General features: G+C 41.0%; 1 protein-coding gene across 2 annotated transcripts in view; it reads left to right on the top strand.

Moving 5' to 3' along the window:
- The first annotated feature begins 290 nt into the window (after window positions 1-290).
- Window positions 291-18436, top strand: part of LOC139989446 (uncharacterized) — a 37431-nt gene continuing 19285 nt past the window's right edge. The window contains exon 1 of one of the 2 annotated variants that reach the window (XM_072007885.1): window positions 291-617. In XM_072007885.1, the coding sequence (XP_071863986.1) occupies window positions 580-617 (38 nt within the window). In that variant the 5' untranslated portion in view covers window positions 291-579. Of the gene's footprint in view, window positions 618-7414; window positions 7436-18436 lie in introns of those variants that run through there. The other variant, XM_072007886.1, reaches the window with a different exon arrangement.

Raw genomic sequence — 18436 nt, 5'->3', positions numbered from 1 at the left:
CCCGCGTGTTCGATGGGCGAAAACAATTGGACCAGAGACCATCATGTGAACAGAACCTTAGGTTCTATGGCAGCACCTGGTTGTGAACGCGCCAGACCAGCCAGAGCCGGCCAGACGGTTTGTTCTGTCAATCCCCACCATCGTTGGTGCTACCGGGCTCCTCCACTGCATCACCGCCACCACCACCACCACCACCACCACCATCACCGCCGCCGACGCCTCCTGCACCGTCGCCAACCACCACCACCAGCATTGTCGGCCACTACCATGGAAACCGACGAATGCGCATTCTGACTTCAGTTCAGCCGACGGTTTCAACCTGCCAAGTCGTGCAGGTGTTGGCAAACGGTTGTTGCCATCCACGACCGATTTCATCCGCCGGTAATTCCCCCGGGGAAACGAGTTCGGGAGTACGTACGGAGTATTCGTTAAGAGCGCGATAATCGTCCCGGGGATCGTCCTGCAACGTGTCTTTTCTCCACGGAAATCACGCTATCAAACGGTTGCCACGGCGGGAAAACGGGCGTGTGTTAAAAAGCCGTGTTGCCGTAGAAGGGCTGCGATTTATGGAACCACCCCATGGATAGTAACATGTCGACTGCCGCCTTCATGCACCGGTATGGGAAACATTTAGATCGATAGCTAGTCGCGTCCCATGAGGAGGCTCGAAGCCTCTCGTGTGGCTCTCGTTCTCGCTTTCGTCGACACCGCCAATCGCCCCACTAGCCGACGTACACGGACCGAGAAATTTTTCCATGAAAATGTTCGCGGTTCGATCGATCGGTTTGTTGCTATGCAGCGGGGGGACTGGCGGCGATACACGCGGACTTCGTCAAAGTGTCCTCGAGGTACGGAGGCAAGAAAGTCGGCGCGATCCGAGAGCCGGCATCTCGTCCGATCCACTCGTTCTCGAAGCTTATGATTTTACCCCGTTTTTGTTCGATGTTTGTTCACGGAACGTTACGGCGAATCGAAGAAACGCGCCCACTTCCTGTGCCTCCGCGAATCGATTTCACAGTATTCGTAAACTCTTTCGACGTGGAATCGAGCTTGTTCCACGGTTGTACCATGGAAGAATCTGAGATCTCGGGATCCACGTTTGCGAGATACGCGTATAATCTACGTTCGAGGGTGTAGCATAAAGGCGAGGAAAGAAAAAAAGAAGAAACGTGATGGCATTTTCATCGAGCGATCGCTGTTTGCATAGGGCGTTGTGCCCGCCACTTCACTCGTAATCGAATCTTTCAATTTCTACGCGACGAGAAAATTGCTAGTTTGTTTCGCGTATGTGATCGATAAGCTTCTACAAACCTCGGTTAGGTTCGCTTATTAGTGGTTTTATAAAAGCACTCGCAACCGTGAGATTTGTTGCCATAATGATGTGAATAACACCGAAACAATTATTGTATTATAGTTACCTTTTAATATGATTCTTTGTTTCCTATATATGATTTCTATTTCAACGTTCACGTACGATTCTTCAACGTTTTTCGAATTGATTTATTACAGATGCTATCACACGACAATTTTTCGTCTCTAATAATAGCAATATCCTCAAATTCTTCCATTTCGCTACTTTATAATATTTTTCCCTCTCGATATTCTATATACATCGATGTTTTACAATATCCATTTTAGAACGTTTGCAAGCGTGGCTGTTGGTATTCTATTAACCTGTATTTTCATGAGCGCGTCACCTGTTCGGTTTCCCCATGAACGACATGATGTCGAATCGGACCAGCCCGCTTTCCTTGAACCTGCGGATACCGCAGCCATTGACCGAGGCTTATTCCTCTGCTCCGTAACGAAAGGACCTAAGTGCGGTCATTCTCTATTCCTCTTCTTTCTCTCTCTTCCTAACCCCCCTCTGTTCTCCTCTTCTCGCTCCCTCTCCCTTTTTCTCTGTCTTTGTCCTTCGCTTTCGCGTGCTCGTCGTTAGCTATCTTCACCACTGGTGTCCCAGGTTCATTTGAATATCAGAATGACGCACCCGATTTACCGAAGGCCACAAAAACTGATCACAAATAGCAACGAAACGCGTATTTCGAGTTTATCGGTTACCTGCACTGCATATCGACACCTTTACCAACAACGAGATCGTATTTTAGTTCGTTGTTTAGCGAGCATTTTACTTTGGAATGTTAGTTTACTTTGGAGCGAACATTTGTGATATCAATATTATGCACTGGTATTACTGGATTATCGTAATGCAGTTGGAATTATATCGGAAATTTTGTTTCATTCGATATATCTTTTAATTTGTTAACCGAGATAAGCGAACTCGTGCAATTCTTATCAATTCTTACCAATTACCAATTTCTTCGATATAATAATAACTTTACCTGAGGAATCTTCTTACGTGTTAGTTTTGTTAGAAATTAATTATAATATCATACTTAAGTCGGTAAGGGTTACACAGCCGATCTAATTTCAATCGATTCGTCTTTATTAAACTTTAATTGTCAAGAAAACTCAAAAATCTTATCTGAATCTTATTCGTAAGAACGTTGTTGTAACTCAATTGTACTGTAAATTCTTTTTAACTCGAAATGACTTTTAAAATTAAAAAATCCTGTGTTCTACGTAAACACGCGATACCACAGGCATCACGGGCGGAAGCAGACGATTCCAAGCTCGGAAATGAATATTCACCTCAAAGATATCATCTTTCCCGTATAATAAACAACAAATCCATAGAAGAACGCCCGTAGCAAAGCAACGTAACGATCCAACGTAATACGTAACACGGAATAGCGAGGCTACAGTGGTAACACACGATCTATGGATTAAACTTCCGAGCAGTAAGGGAACACGCCCTCTCAAGCCTTACACCGCGACTGCATACCTTGGTTGCCCTATGGCAAGACGCCGAAACACGAGGAAGGCAACGTGAAAGAGCGCGGGATTACATAACGAGCGTAAGAGACATCGAAAATGCAGAGGATACGTACTATGACGATATACCAGTACCAACGAGGAAGAACATTTTATCAATAGAGCATACGCGTATGAAACGCTCGTTTCTCGGTTCCGGCCTCTAAGCAGTCGCTTAGTCATTCCGCATTAATTCCAGCCGCGTTACCCTCCTGTCTTCGATCCCTCCACGGCTTATCCAAAGTGCATCCCCACGTTGAAAAGGGATCTACGCTGTTCCGTCTTGTTTCGTGTCCCCGCCACACGTAAAAGCGAAACGTGGAATCGATACATCAACCAGAAGCTACGGCAAGCAGTACTTGCTCGTATCGATCCTGATACAATGATACTGATTCGCGATTTAAAAACAATAAAAAATCACCATCTTCCTAGATCACGTCGATCACGTTACGATGATAATTCACGATACGCGTGAGCAATGATATTTCTACCGACCAAGAATGTTTTTCTTTTATACCAAACACACATGTAGCGTACGTGCGTATTCGTTGTTTTGTATCTTCTTGTACCCGGCCTTTTTCTTCTTCCTTATCCTGCTTGGTTTTTGCGACGACGACACGTAACAGAGGCACTCTGCTTTAGGCGTGATCGAGGAGCTCGATACGAGTCGGAGCGAGCGTTGGTATTTCAGTGGAAAAAGTAGATGCTCGATATGAGTGGCGCGAAGCACATATAGAAAACGGGATTACGAAGAATTTATCGACTTTCGTTCGCGCCTACCACGGATATCTCCGGCTGGCGATCGTGTGTCGCTACGAATTCTATGGTCGTAGACAGCTACCGCGAACGAGACGGCGTGCCACGTATTACTTGTACACCGAGGAAAGCGTACGATTGCTGTTAGGCATCCGTGGAAACAGTTATTTTTTGATTACAATAGACTTCGAAGTGAATGCTCGTACCGTTCCGTAGTTACACGGAGGATTCGTAGCAACGAATCGCGCGTGAACTGCACGCAACTAAATGCGGTACAAAACTTTCGTAGCACTCTATCCTATTGCCTATAATCGCGAAGCTGTTAAAAACTCATTAGAAAGACGTTAAAATTTTACTCGTATAAAATACCAAGGGTTATTACCACACTTCGGATGAGAAGCGTTCGAAGTAAAGAAAAAGAGAGCATAACAAAGTCAAAGATTCTAAGTAGTATTCATTCAAAGAAGAGAAGAAAACATTGTGTAACTGGAGCAACCGATGGAAAAAAAGGGGAACAAGAATACAACTCGGTAACCGGTCGTCCTCTCTATTTTTCCAAGATAAGCGTGACACTCTTGACGAAAGAATAAGGCCATAGTCGTGCTCGTATTAGACCGGTGCGTTGCTCGCGTTGTTAGAAGTGCATTCACACGCGGCCATGCGACTCTAGCTCGCGCTCTCGCTCGGCGACGTGCTCGATAGCTGCGTACGGATAGCAAAAGGCGAAGCGTTGGCCGACCAAGCAGCTCAAACTCGTTGCAACCCGCGTTACGTTCCCCTACGTACCACGGTGACAAGGAGCCACGGACGAGTCCGGTAACGGCGAGCCGTGCAAAGTGAAACTCGCTAAAGGTTTCCTATAGGGTTACACGGCCATCCATGAGAGAGTGCCTCTGCCCTGTTTGCCTGCCCCTCTTATGCCGTACCGAAACGAGTTTTACTCGTTGGGCGATATCGGTTACCGGCAAGTCGAGCATTTATTACTTACATGGAACCCGGAAGACCGATCGATCGGAAGTGGCCCACACGAACTTGAACCGTGTCGCGTAACGCGGTTTCATGGAAAAATCTTGCCTTAAGATTTTCTAGTAGAACCACATTTATTTGAACTGGTTGAGTCATAAGTGGTTCACGTAATTGGAGCTCATTGACTTTTCAAATTAGTTAGGATTTCTCGTTCGAATAATAGGAATTTACGGTTGGGTAAATCGATTGGGTATTAAATAAAACTTAAATAAATGCAGTTCTATAGCGCGTGGGTAATTGAATCTTTCGAATGATTTAACACTAGTACTGTCAGACCTACAAAAATAGAAGCAGATATTTTATTCTGATTAATTTTACAAACGTGCAAGTGATTTTAATGAAATTGTTATCGACTTTTACGATTGATATCAATTTATAACATTTATAGTATATTTTTATGTCAATGTGTATAGTATATCGCGTAGTATATTAAACAATTTTTCTTCTTAGAAACGAATATGTGTATGCTTCCAGTACCACACGATTTGTATCATATATAGGGCATTGAAGAATAAAATGGCGTATTGTTATATTGGAATATTCGCAAATAGAAAGAGAAGATTACGAATTCGGCTTTTAAACAATAACGTGGACAAGATTGTCCGCGTTATCCCAGCTTTTCGTTCGTTTTAGGTATTTTCACGATTAGCGTAGAAAGGATCGATCCGTTTCATAAATGAGTACGCGGTAAATATGAATGAAAAGATACTTCCATCTTTTTCAATAATGTTTACGCATTTATCCAGGAGAGAGATCGCTGAGTGATCACTCGGTTTAACGTCGTACCGAATCGAAACTCGTTTTACTAGTCGGTCGTTACGGAATACCGGTGAATCGGGCTGCTCGTTACTTACGTGGAACCCGGAAGATCGACTGGACGGAAGTGATGCATGTAACGTCGATTCTGTTTCTCATAAAACGCGTGACAGTAATTAATTGCGTGCTGCTTGATATACCGATGTTTATACCAACTATAGACTAGGTTTCCAATTTCATTGCAAATGACTCCGAGATTCAAAACTATCAATTTGATTGCTTAATCTCCGGTTAACACGCGCGGTTACATCGAAGAAATATCGTCATGCGTCATTTTATAGGGAAAATGATGTTCTCTCGAGACACTGGTCGTAAACTCACCAAGACTTACGGGAATGTCGGAAACGAAGATAGTTAGAGTTTAAGTATTTAAAGATTTAAGTATTTTCAGGTAAAAAAAGAACGTTATAAGGAATTTAAAAATTCATTAATCGATCTTATAATCTTATAATTTTAGTGATCTATCGATCTTATCAAAACTGTATTTTTATTTCGTTGTCGGATTAAATATGCATCTTTGCATCCCACCGAACGTACTACAAGATTTATCTCTGGAATCTAACAGTTTCTTTTTCTATTTATCTCAGATACCAAGTGGCAAGGAAACCAGGAGATTAGCAAAAATGAACTCGTCACGTTCTTCTCACGTGTTCTTCATTTTCTATCGCGAATGCTTTCGTTGCTTTCCATCGGGAGAAAAAGTCTGCATAATACGGTTAACATTCGCTCGATCGCAAAACATAAAACTCTCCATGGTCGAGCTCGACAGACCCGGAAGATCCACTGCGCTACAAAAACGTTCAGAGGCAGAGGATTTATCTTGTTTTACGGCTGTTCCGCAATATTGGCGGAAATATTTTAAAATAATATCTGAAATCTACTTGGTCCATGATTTGTATGCTTACGAACGTACCAGGGGTCGACAAAATAGTAGCAATTTCTCTACGAAGAAATTCCACGATTTATGTAAACCGTGTAACCGCGCTAACTTGGATACTTGGAGAGCACGTGGTCCCTATCCTTCGTTCCCTCTCTGTCGTTCTCTGTATGCTCTCATACGAGAGAGCATTCAGCGCACAATAGAGAGTCGGAGCTCGGGGAAACGATATCGGTTACGAGCATTTACCGTACGAACCCGGAAGATCGATCGAGAGGAAGTCATTCGCGAGTATAAAGCCCACTTACCCTCCTTTTACACAAGCGTTTTTACCACCACTTCTAGTTCCTCGGCCTCTGTGTATCCTATGATCTATAGAAGTCATGGTGTTCGTTTTTAAGGAATTGATCAATCACGAGCCCGAACTGCGAGAGGTTTCAGCAGACACAGCAGAAAATCGTTATTCCTTCCCACAGAGTGGATATATAGACGGTTGTTCCTATAAACGCGGTTGTGTTTGGTCTTATTAATTTAAAGTACATTGATAAGAAGCGTATCGATTATGAGAACATGCTGTATAATGAACAACGTGGAACATCTATAGACACGGGAGGATATAACAACGCGATAAAATTTTATGAGCGTGCGCATGTCGATCGAACGGCGGATTATCGTTGTTACGAAGAATATTCGTTTCTTGCTTATCGCGAGATTGGCATTTATCGATGCTTTATAGAAATTTATTTCTTCATCCTGTTAGGAGACTGATTTCCTTTTTTCCGTGCACACATAGATATTCTACTAGTTTCTACTAACTTTTCCAACTTTCGAACATCTTTCTTCTTTTCACTTTTATTTTATGTTTTTAACCTTAACCTTAACTGATAGTAGGACTCTGAAGATGTACGTAAGAAAGTTATACTTATGAGAATTTTTATGCTGTTTTCCAATAAAGCAAAAAATTATTCTAACATCCTTAAGACTCGCTGTCCACGAAGCGTCCCTTCGTAAAAGCACAAGCGTGGTTTATTAGGTGTGAAGACAGGTGTAAACGTTTACACCGGTGTTCAGTCTACGAAGCGTACAGTAAGATATATTTTGTCTCATTATTAAAATGTCGAACGACGAGGAAGACGCTTTCATCTTATACCAGTACATTCGTCTATGGCTGCAACGTACGCATAAATGACGAAAATGTGTAGCGAGGAAAAAGGTTCGTTGCTGCCTCCTAAAGAGATGCGTACTTACAGTTAGTATTCAATAACATAAAGTGATAAGAGAAATTACAAATGAAATGTTGCAATGAATTATACAGAGACAAGTCCTATTTTGAGGTTGCTTGCACTTCTCACTCATTAGATCAGAGGAAAAGAAGCTATCTTCCATACGCGTCCCAAATCCTATTTACATTGTTCATTCTTACCCCTATCGATAAACAAACCGTGCTTTCCGCGATTAAACCGATCCTCGATGCAATTATTCGCAGCAGCATCCACGGCTACGGAAACGTCTACGGATGACGATGTGTTCGCGATATCAAGCCGCGAAATACCCGAACGCTTCCGCGGTAAGTGCTCTTTGACACGGATTAACATTCATCGATTCAAGTGCCTCGGTGTGTTTCGAGGCGTACGACGACAAAGGGAGGAGTACAGGATTATGCGGCGGGTTACAGTCATTATGCCAGGGCCGTGTATACGATACACGGCAATAACAGTGCATCAACCATAGCGTCATGCATTGGGGAAGACGATAATGAGAGAGGCGCGTTACACTCGGGACTCCATGTTTCTCTTTGCTCCAACGATCCTACCAACTTTTTGTATTCATCGAACGTTTTTGAAAATTTAAGATCGTCTTATATTTCTCATGTTCTCTCGATCGAAAAATTTTTTAATTATTATGGGAATTATTTCAAAGTGTTCCGAACGTTATAGATATTCTTATAATTTTCGTTTCAAATAACAGGTGTAGCTAATACGGAGAACGGCTACGAAAATCGTTGTTAGAATGACTAGGTGCAAATTATAGCGCGTGTTGAACGTTGCAAAATCCTAATAGGGTTTTTCAGTATGAGCCTCCGTTTTTAAGATACTTGCGATTAAAGTTTTGCAAGCGTTCAGTAGTTCAATTACATAAAACATATCGCTAAGGGGGAATTGTGTAAGTGTTTCAGTAACATTCAACTGAAAAGGAGAGTGTAAGGTTCCCTCCTCGTGTGTTTGATTTAGTTGAAACTTTTACATTGGTTTCGTTATGCTGTTTACGAGAAATACGCGACTATAGAGTTACATATTCAATATTTTTCGAAGTAGTTCTAATTAGAGCATTACTACGTTAAAATTGTAAATTGAGTTTTATAATTGTAACTTATAAGTTCGGAGCTTTATCTTTTATTAGGATTGCTCACTCGATAAAATGTAAGAAGAAACGTGCTCCTATTATTAATAAGAAATTAATCTTACTTCAAAAAAATTCGATCTTGAAAGCATCAATAGTTAAACACAATGTTATCCTTTGTCCCGATACATTTCCTGTTACAGTGTTCGCGAAGTAATTTCCATTCAAGCCACGTGTGTACGCTTCGAATAATACCACGAATAGTGGCACACTGTACACTCTAGATACGTATATTTTACAGAACTTACGCTCATTTATATTCTCAGATGTTCGTTTATATTAGATCATTCGAAGAACTTGGAACGAAATTTAATTAAACAAGAAAATAAAATCCCCTGGAATTCACATTTCAATTACATAAAATACATATCGCTTCTTTCAACTAACAGCACAATTTAAACTTAGCAGAGTATTCATTATTTGGTAAAATATTGGTAATAAAATAATCTTCCGACCTTCAATTGTAAAAATCTTTATTTTCCAATATTTTTGACTCGTTTATTTGCAATATCAACTTTCTTACTTGTTACTCTAATTGTACCAGTGATGGTAGACGAGATGTGAAACGTGTAAAAGGAATACGAGGCGCGATTCAACGCGAGCAGGTGAAGAGAGTATCGTGATTTCTACGAGATACCCGTACATTCTCAGGTATATATATTCCTTCTACGAAAAGGAGAGGAAAAAGATAGACAGATCCGCTGTATTTAACGCACCGAACATCGCCGAGCAAATTCAGGCCAGAGAAAAGAATAAAGGAAGAATAACGTCCTACTTGCATCGTTTTCGGAGAAAAACTTGAGCGTGTGATAGTCCCGGCACATCAGATGCAACGATGTTGAGCCACGAAGTTGTACGGATCGACAGAAAAAGAATGAGCGCCAGCTCTCTTTAATAACTCCCTTCGCTGTAATGATTCTCGGTATTAATGCTCGATATTACAAGCTTCAAATTGCTAGATAGCTACTCGAGTACACTTATCTCACGTACGTAATCATCGTTTAAAAGCTCGATTTGCCATTCATCCGTGATATTTGTTACTAACGGTCATGTTAATGCTCGTTTGCGCGAATCTAACAGAATTTCACGAGCAACTGGTTATCCACGATAACCACATATTTACATATCGCGCTAATTAAATGTAAATATATCTCTATGATGTATAATGGATAGGCAGCTGGGAAAAGTACATGGTTAATGCGTGTCTAATAATTCGCTGGATAAATCAACATCATAGCGGTAAAGCACGTATGAAAGCCATAGAACGGGCTAAAGCTACAGAATCTAGCGACTCGTAGTAGCTCGATGATTCAGCCACGATGGAATTCCTTTTCCTTACCAACGAAAACGAAAACGTTCAACCAGTAGAATCAACAATCGAGCAACATTCGTGACGCGGGAGAAAATTTCCTCCCCCTACCTTGTGGTAGCTTAAAAAATATCTTTCTGCTGGTATTGCGGCGTGCATAGGGAACCAGAAAGAGAAAGAGACAGAACGATCGGTAGATTAGCGCGATGCAATTTAATGCAACATCGTGGCTGGCCTCGGTGCAACCACGTATCGGTGGCACTAAACAAACGAACAAGAAGGCCTGGTTGCAGTTCGTAAGTCATTATTAACCCACGTATAATTATACAGTGCCGAGGCGAGCTTCCAACCAGGCCTAGGAAAAGAAGCCACTATACCGCGGAAAGGTATTTAAATTGGCTTAGTATAGAGATACGTCGTCCTTTAAGAACTCGCCGCGCGATTATCTCGGGTTGTGCTCTTGATGCGGCTGTACCATGGATACGCGACCGTTGGTACCGGTATGCGCGTCCCAAGACATCGACCTGTCCGATCGGGCATTCCTTTCGACATTCGGAACCTCGGATGCTGGACGAGGTCTATCCGTATATCCAGATACGAGCAAAATTTTCATCGAGTGCTCTTCGACGAACAACGGATTACACTGCTCGGTTATTTCTTTATTTGCAACCAGAGAAAAATCGTTAGGTTAAATCTACATACTCCCGACCAAATATCTTTGGAGCTTTAGCTTTACTGGAATTTTGATATTTGTTGATTGATGTACATTGAGAATTTTAGATTACGTGATTTTTTAAATGAAGTCGATAATAAATATATTACGCTTTGAAGATAGCAAAGTAATTGTGTTAAGATCTTTTGGGGGGCGAGGGGCTCGTACATATATATCCTCGTTCATAAATATTAGGATACTTATCAACAAACAGATAAACTTGAATAATCATTAAAAAATTATCGAAATCTTGTATTAATGTTATAGATAATTCTGCCAATTATTCAAATTTTAATAATTTTTAATTACTTATTTTTCTATAACTCGTGCAATAACAGTCTTTACCAACTTTTATTGCATCGTGTTGTTTCTGTTCCTTTTCCTGATAATTGATTGATGCATTTCGCATGAAATCAGCAGGAACTCGAAGCTATGAAAAATAAAAATTACAACGTGTAACTCGTTTCAAGTTGTATATCATTAGATTTTATCAAAATTATAAATCGTCAACGATTTCGTTTTCTCTTAACGGTCCACGCCAACGCAGCGTACTAATTAATGATTTTCGACTGAATCTGAAATCTCTGAGGCGAAAAGTCTATCTGAATAAGATCAGTGTTAAAATTTATGATGACTCCGATGGCAAACCTCTCGTGTGTTTCAATTTCCGCGTTTTTTTTAATTAACCACGGCGATAACATAACGGTTAAGCCGATCGTTCATTAACTTCGCCGGATTACTACAGAATTCTAAACCTAACCGTGTTCAGACGTTTTTCTTGCTAAAGGCATAAGGTAAACGCGTAAATACTCGAAAGGCACAGCAACGTAAATTTTATCGTGAGCAATTACGACACGGCTCTCGCTTTTGCCCGCGTACGGATGACAATAATGGCTCGCGTATATTTCAACGTGGACGAGGGACGCCGCTCTTTCGACAGAACCGACGAAAGTCCTAGTGAAAGTTATAGTTTACAGTCGCAAATTACAAAGGCCACGCGAACCAACGGTACAATTTCACTTTTATTTACCGGCGCCACGGTGACCGGATCCGTGGAAAAACCGAGCCAATTTTCCAACGGCGATTCTCGAAAGTGCTTAACAGTAGATGCGTTTCAAGGAAACGTCGAAGAAAGAGGCTGACTCTAAAAGTCTGACGCAGGCAAACAGCGCAATATCGTTGCAATTTCGCAGCGGTATTGCGCTGCGTAATTCGACAGTTTTACGCTGTCAATAACAGAATTCTATGACAGTGTTCATCGCGTTATTAATAGAAATATAAATCTTTCCAAATCACAGGGATCTTAAATTCAATGCAAGTGATGTAGCCTTAGTGTGGAAAATATGGAAGTGTCAAATTGTACAGCATCACCACTACGAGATCGCAACCAGGACGTGACGTTATGTCTACACGAAGCCTAAGTCGGATTACGACCATCGATATCTCAAGCGAAGTTGGATTCGTAGAATCCTGTGATTTTATACAGATTCCTTCGAATAAGTTGATCCCGGCTTATCATAAGTGAATACTGTTCCAAGGACGAATTTCCTGTCTAACCACTGTAAGGTTGAATGTTAGGCTCGCATTCGATTGATTTTATGATCGGACGTTTTTCCTTTGGAAATTATACGAGCTTGATTTATACAGATTCCTTATTATAGAAGCGTCCTTTCTGTAACCAAAGAATTTGTTACATCGACGATGAAATCAGATTTATGATTCGTTTACGTTATACGATTGTAGATGAAATAGAGGGAAATCATCAATTTTTCTAGAGGAGCTTACTATCTGCATAGTTCGCGGAAATAGATCCACATCTGTTGATAACGCGTTTTTACGTAGAGAAATCGCTAGAGTGGATTTTGCAAGTGGCTTTCTCCTGTTAATTGCTAACTTCGTCTTTTAGAATTTCTATATAATTCCATAGATTTTTAATATTTTTCTATATACATATGAAATCAAATAAAACACATCATTGACCCGTTGACTAATTAATCGTTCGATTTAAAAGAAATCATCTAAAGATCGCAAAAATATAATTTGCAGATCATTTCTGTAGCAACTAAATGATTGATTACGAAGATTAATTATTATGTAAAAGAAATAATATTTTAATTCTTTATACTTGAAGGGAGATTGAACTACAAGCATACGTTTGAAATTGATATTTCCTATTCGTAATTAGATATTCGACAACACTCGTGGTCTGTTTTCGCAGCAAAACACACGTGTCAACACAATTCTGGGATTTTCTCGTTGTCAATCCCGTAACCTACACTTTCCTGCAGCGAAATTTTTCCGGCAGCCGTGTCGCGACTTACGAAACCGAGCATTGTGTCAGCCTTTTAACGTTAACACGAACGAAACGGTAATAGGAGCACGAAACATGCACGATAAACGTTGAATGTGATTAATCGTGGATCAGTCGTCCGCCAGACGATTACACGTCGTGTCTAGCACGTGTCGCGTCGTCTGAATCGCACAGTTCAATGCTTCCCAATATCAAGAATTCCGAGAGCGACTCTCAAGGCTCAGACATCGAGGTCGATCACCCCATTTGTTTACAATTACCCGGCTTACCTACTCAAGGCTGAACCACTTAGGCGAGGGAAGTGGCACGACAAAAAACTACAACGAACGAACGCTGTTCTCTTTGCTTTTTAACCTGTGTATGCGTTTAAATGGAGTTTCTCGTGCGTAAACGTCAAACGATATAAAAAAGAAGTCTTCGTACTGAAACTGTTTGAGAAACGTCTAATAAAGAATCTATAAATCATCGTTCGTTGCGAGAGAGAATTTGTGCAATTTGTTTTGCGTGAATAGAACGCTCGATAGAGGACCATTAAGCTAAGCGATAAATATTGCGAATATTTTCACGTTGCAAAACAAGTGTCCGGAGCCACGTGTAACGTAACATCCATTCGCGTGAAAAGTTTACGCGTGACTTTCCCAGGATAATATACGCAATTTTTGCTATATAACATGTTCTTTGAATCATAAGTATTATAGGAATATACGTTCTGCCTTGTTACCTGGCCACCGCTATCCCCATCGTTTCCTTGAAATGCCTAGGGCGAAACGGTGTTGTAGTAGTAGTAAAGTAATAGAACGTATGTATGTATATTCATTGACAGACACAAAGTTCATGTAATTTGAGTTCACTCACCCTCCGCACTATCTATGATTTTTCGCTTATATAATAGAAATGTTCAGATAAATTGATTCATCTTCAATAACGAGTCATTTAATCGAGCACTAGCTAAACTTTCATTTCAATAAAGAAAATTGGGTAGATGGAATTCCGTTATATGTATATGTACAGTGCAGAAAGCATCTATACACCATTGCATTATAGCGTTTACATGCTAATTAATTAGGTTCAACTACATTAAGTTTATAATAATAGTACTTTCATATGATTACAAAAAGCATTTGATGCTATTAAAATGAAATATAGAACCTGATAAAAAAACGCTTCATTGGAAAATAATATATAGATATAGTATTTACAAATACTGTTTCTAGTCATTGTATTTCTTTCATTTTGCTTATTCTGAATCCCTACATTCAACTGTTTCTACAATATATTATATAATATATATAACCTAGCGACTTTGAAATCTCGATATCTCGAATTGAACATTAGCTAGCATTATGTAAGTCCATCCTTCTATACAATTCCATATTGACGTCAAATTTTTAGTGTAAATCCTCTCTAATTTGTTATATGTGTAGCCAGTCGTTAGTTATCAAGACAGTACAGTATGATATATTTGATATCCAACTCACCTTTTAATGCTACTTTTACACCGATCTTCTGGCTGATATCGTAAATAGTAATCTGTCACGTTTCGAAACTTTATCACCTAACCGTGGAACATTTCGTGCCACTTTAGCACGTCTGTTGTTACTTGAATCACATCTTTTTTCATGCACTGCATTTCAACGAAATGTGCACGATTTGCCCGGTTCGTGTCAGCGATACGGTCACAAGCACACATAACCTGTACGCGGCGAACGTAACGAAACACCGCGTAACACGATCGAAGAAACACGAACGCGTGTGCAAGGAAATTTCAAAGATCGCGTCGTCCTTGTACGCGTTTCAATGTCAATCGGGACATGGAAACTCGAGACAGGTTCGTGATCGTTATCGCTTCGTTGCCACACAAGCTGGGATTCTCACGTAATCGAATGTTTGGAAATTGTTCCCGCAACCATCGAATCGGAGGACCGCGAAAGTCAATTGACTATTGCGTTTGAATATGTCCTACGATACGAGTTGCATCATCGCGCGTGCGCGGGAAGAATGATACAAATTTTGAAATACGCGTACACGACATGTTTGATCCTCATTTCTTCTGTGTTTTATTATTAAACTGAGGATGTCTATCTATCACTGTAAGTTACAGTACTTAGTAGGAGAAACAATTCTTCGTTCAATTGTATATGTATAATATTTCTAATGATCTTAAGACGAGTAGTTAATGAGAGTAGAAAAAAGTTCAAACGAAAACACAAAGAGTAAAAAGTAAGGAAACATTCTTGTAATGAGAATTCAAGACATTCTCATGTTGGTCCACTTTCCCGCGAAAATACAAAGGGGATAAAGAAGCGCCACGCAATCGGAAATGAACTAAATAAGAAGAAAAGGCAGTATGTCCTTCGTGACTAGATTGTAGTTGTAGTAACACCGGGCGTTAAATAGCGCGCAAAACGTTGGAAATGCCGTGGCACCGAGCTCGGCATTCGGAAACTCAGGTGCGTGAGAAAACTCACGTTGCTTTACCGAGTTAGCCGAGAGAATATATTGGCGGGAGATATGACTGGATGAAAGAAGAAGAAGAAGAAGGTTGCATAATTAGGAATTGCGATGCCGGTTACGTGGTGGCTAACCTCTCGTGGAAGTGAAGCAAATACGCGGTCAGCCCCTCCTTTTCTATCGTCCTTTCTATACGCGTCTTTTTCTCCCTCCGCCTCGTATATTATACATACGTCTGTATCAGAAATTCCCAAGCGAATGCCACGGTATTTCTACGTTTCACTCTTCACCGGCGAGATTGAAAAGCGCGCCATCCTAGCGTACAATGAAGCTATCGATAACTTTCGATAGCTTTCGTCTTTATCGGCTATTTTTTATTCTGCCTTCCTTAAAACGTACCGCAAGCAATTTCGCTATTTTCCTTAAGTCGTGTTTAGAGAAAACAGCTTCATTCGCGACCCGCACGGGTCAATTGACGGAATAATCGCCTTGAGACGGAAGACAGTACGATTCAAATCCTCGAGTTCAACTACCTGATCGTTAACTTTACTTTCTATATTTACAGAGAAACAGGACTCGTCTTGTAGTATTGAAACTTCTGCTGTTTCTTAGCGTTCAAATTTCGAATGTCGTATTGACACAGGATGTTTGGAAGCGGGTTTAAGCGGGTAGCCATTCCTCAAATATTGGGTCGAGCGAAGGATTCACGGAGTTAAGATTTCAACTTGTGGCGCCGTAGAGAGAGAGAGAGAGAGAGACAAAGGGGCAGAAAGATTATTCTAACTCGTACAAACGAGAGGATACTTCGCAAACGTGTGCGAACGTACGTGCATTACGTGCTAACAGATACTTCGATATTTACCCGTAGGTTGAAGCAACAACGCGAGCGCGCGCACTTGTGTCATGGGAAAGGTCATTTAAAAATGTTAGCTCTCTCGGCAGGTTAGCACAAGGCAATATTAGCAGAATAGAATTGTCGTTACCTCATATAAACGAGACAGATCGGCTGTTATTTCATCGGTGAGTTAATCTCGAGGATGATAAGGCTCGATGAGACGCTTTCACGTTACCTCATCATCGAGGATGAGTAAAATCGTTCCAAATATGTAGAAAGCCGGTAGGCCGTAGGCCAAGTTGCCAGTCTCTTTCTGAAAACTCTCTCATGGATCTCTTTGTTTTCGTTTGAGGAAAAATGGGGCAATATTATTGCAATTAGTTAAAGACCTTTGGTAATTAAACAGAACGAACGGGAAAAGGAGGTCGACAGTCACACGGTCCGTCGTATCTGCCAAAGTAGATTGCAGACGTTTTCGTAGCAATCAACTCCGGTAAAGGTTGGCTCACACCTTTCCCGATGCTAATTGTTTATGATCCACAAGTGTAAACAGCCGTGTTCTCCTTTATACGAGAAAGCTTGCTTCAGTCCCGCGATTTTTACGTGTCAATGACATCGTGTACTACCATTGAAAGCCAGCCGTGTCTGCAGCGTCTAATACGTTTCAACGATACCCGTTCTAATCGAGCGTCAAAGCAGAACGTTAAAGGAGAACCACGCGATCGATTAATCGGAACAAACGATCCGTCGTTTAATGAATTACAACTCGAACACGAACCACTCTACCTTACCAAGGCGAGACGTTATGTCACGAAACGAGGTTGCTGATCTTGAGAACGGGCCAGGAGGCTTAGGCGACGCTGAATTCTCGCGATCCCGCGTTGCATATTACACCCGACGATTATAACAGACAGGAATCATTGCACGTGACGTGTAGCGTTACATAACCAGACCGGGCTATGTGCATATTGGTTGAAAAGGCTTACGTGTACACATTCTAGCCCGAAGAGCTTGGATTAACGAATTGACGCCTGAAACTTTCCTTTCCTTATAAGACAAACCGGAGAAAACGGAGTCGGCGGTGCTTAAATTAAGGTCCCTTCTCGCCATTAGACGTAAAAGGAGACTCTAGTTCCCGTTTAGTTCTATAACATCCCGTGCAGGATTACTCCCAGTCGGTTATTCAATCCGTTAGCAAATATTTTCTATCTCCATATCCATGACGTTGATTTAACGCTAGAACTACTAACCTGTATTGTGTTATCTAAACATATTTTACATAAACATAGTTCCGATTGAAGTCGTATGATAGGGAATATTAATTTTTGTATATGTTTAGTAATCGCAAAAAAGATAAAAGATCTGAAAAATGATATTATTTCAGGGAGATGAAACAACCCTAGCGTTAAATAAGACACCGATATTGACTCAACGTGTCACCTTTTTTATGAACGAAGATCCATCATCTATGGATCTTACCTACAAATGTCGCTCTAGGATCATATTAGAGCGTTGAAAATTATAGTCCATCGTGACACAGATTCCATGCATAACTGTAGTTCCAAACAATTAATTTCTGGTGGCCACTTCTCTGGCCGCAGCGAATGCATCGTGCGCATCGAAGCAGCACGAATAATATATCCAACAAAATAAAAAAACCCCGGTTAGACCGGAATTCGCCGATACAAATACAGATATACCACGACTCGGTTATAACAACGAATTAAAACGATGTTTTCGATGTTCGTTAAAATCGGGCAAAACCCGATAAGTTTAGACTTTCACCAGGAAAAAAAACTCGTCGTGGTTCGGTGAAAATACCGATAGAAACAATCGTCTGATAGCAAAACGAGAAACAAACACGGATAACGATAGAAAGCGTTATGGCGGGCAGTGGATTTGCGGTTTTGCGGAAAACCTTGCGAGCTAGTCCGCGGAATAAATCGGCTGTAATTTTGTGACCTGTCGGTGAAACTCTGTGCACGAATCTTTGTGTCCGTCACGGACAATTCAATGAAATCACTCTGATAGCCGGAAAACGGTCCAACTACGTTTATTTCACCTTCGTT

Source organism: Bombus fervidus, chromosome 7 (genome assembly GCF_041682495.2).
Source record: "Bombus fervidus isolate BK054 chromosome 7, iyBomFerv1, whole genome shotgun sequence".
NCBI classification, from domain to species: domain Eukaryota; kingdom Metazoa; phylum Arthropoda; class Insecta; order Hymenoptera; family Apidae; genus Bombus; species Bombus fervidus.
Note: the sequence above shows the minus strand (reverse complement) of the source record. Positions and strands in the feature narration are given on the sequence as shown.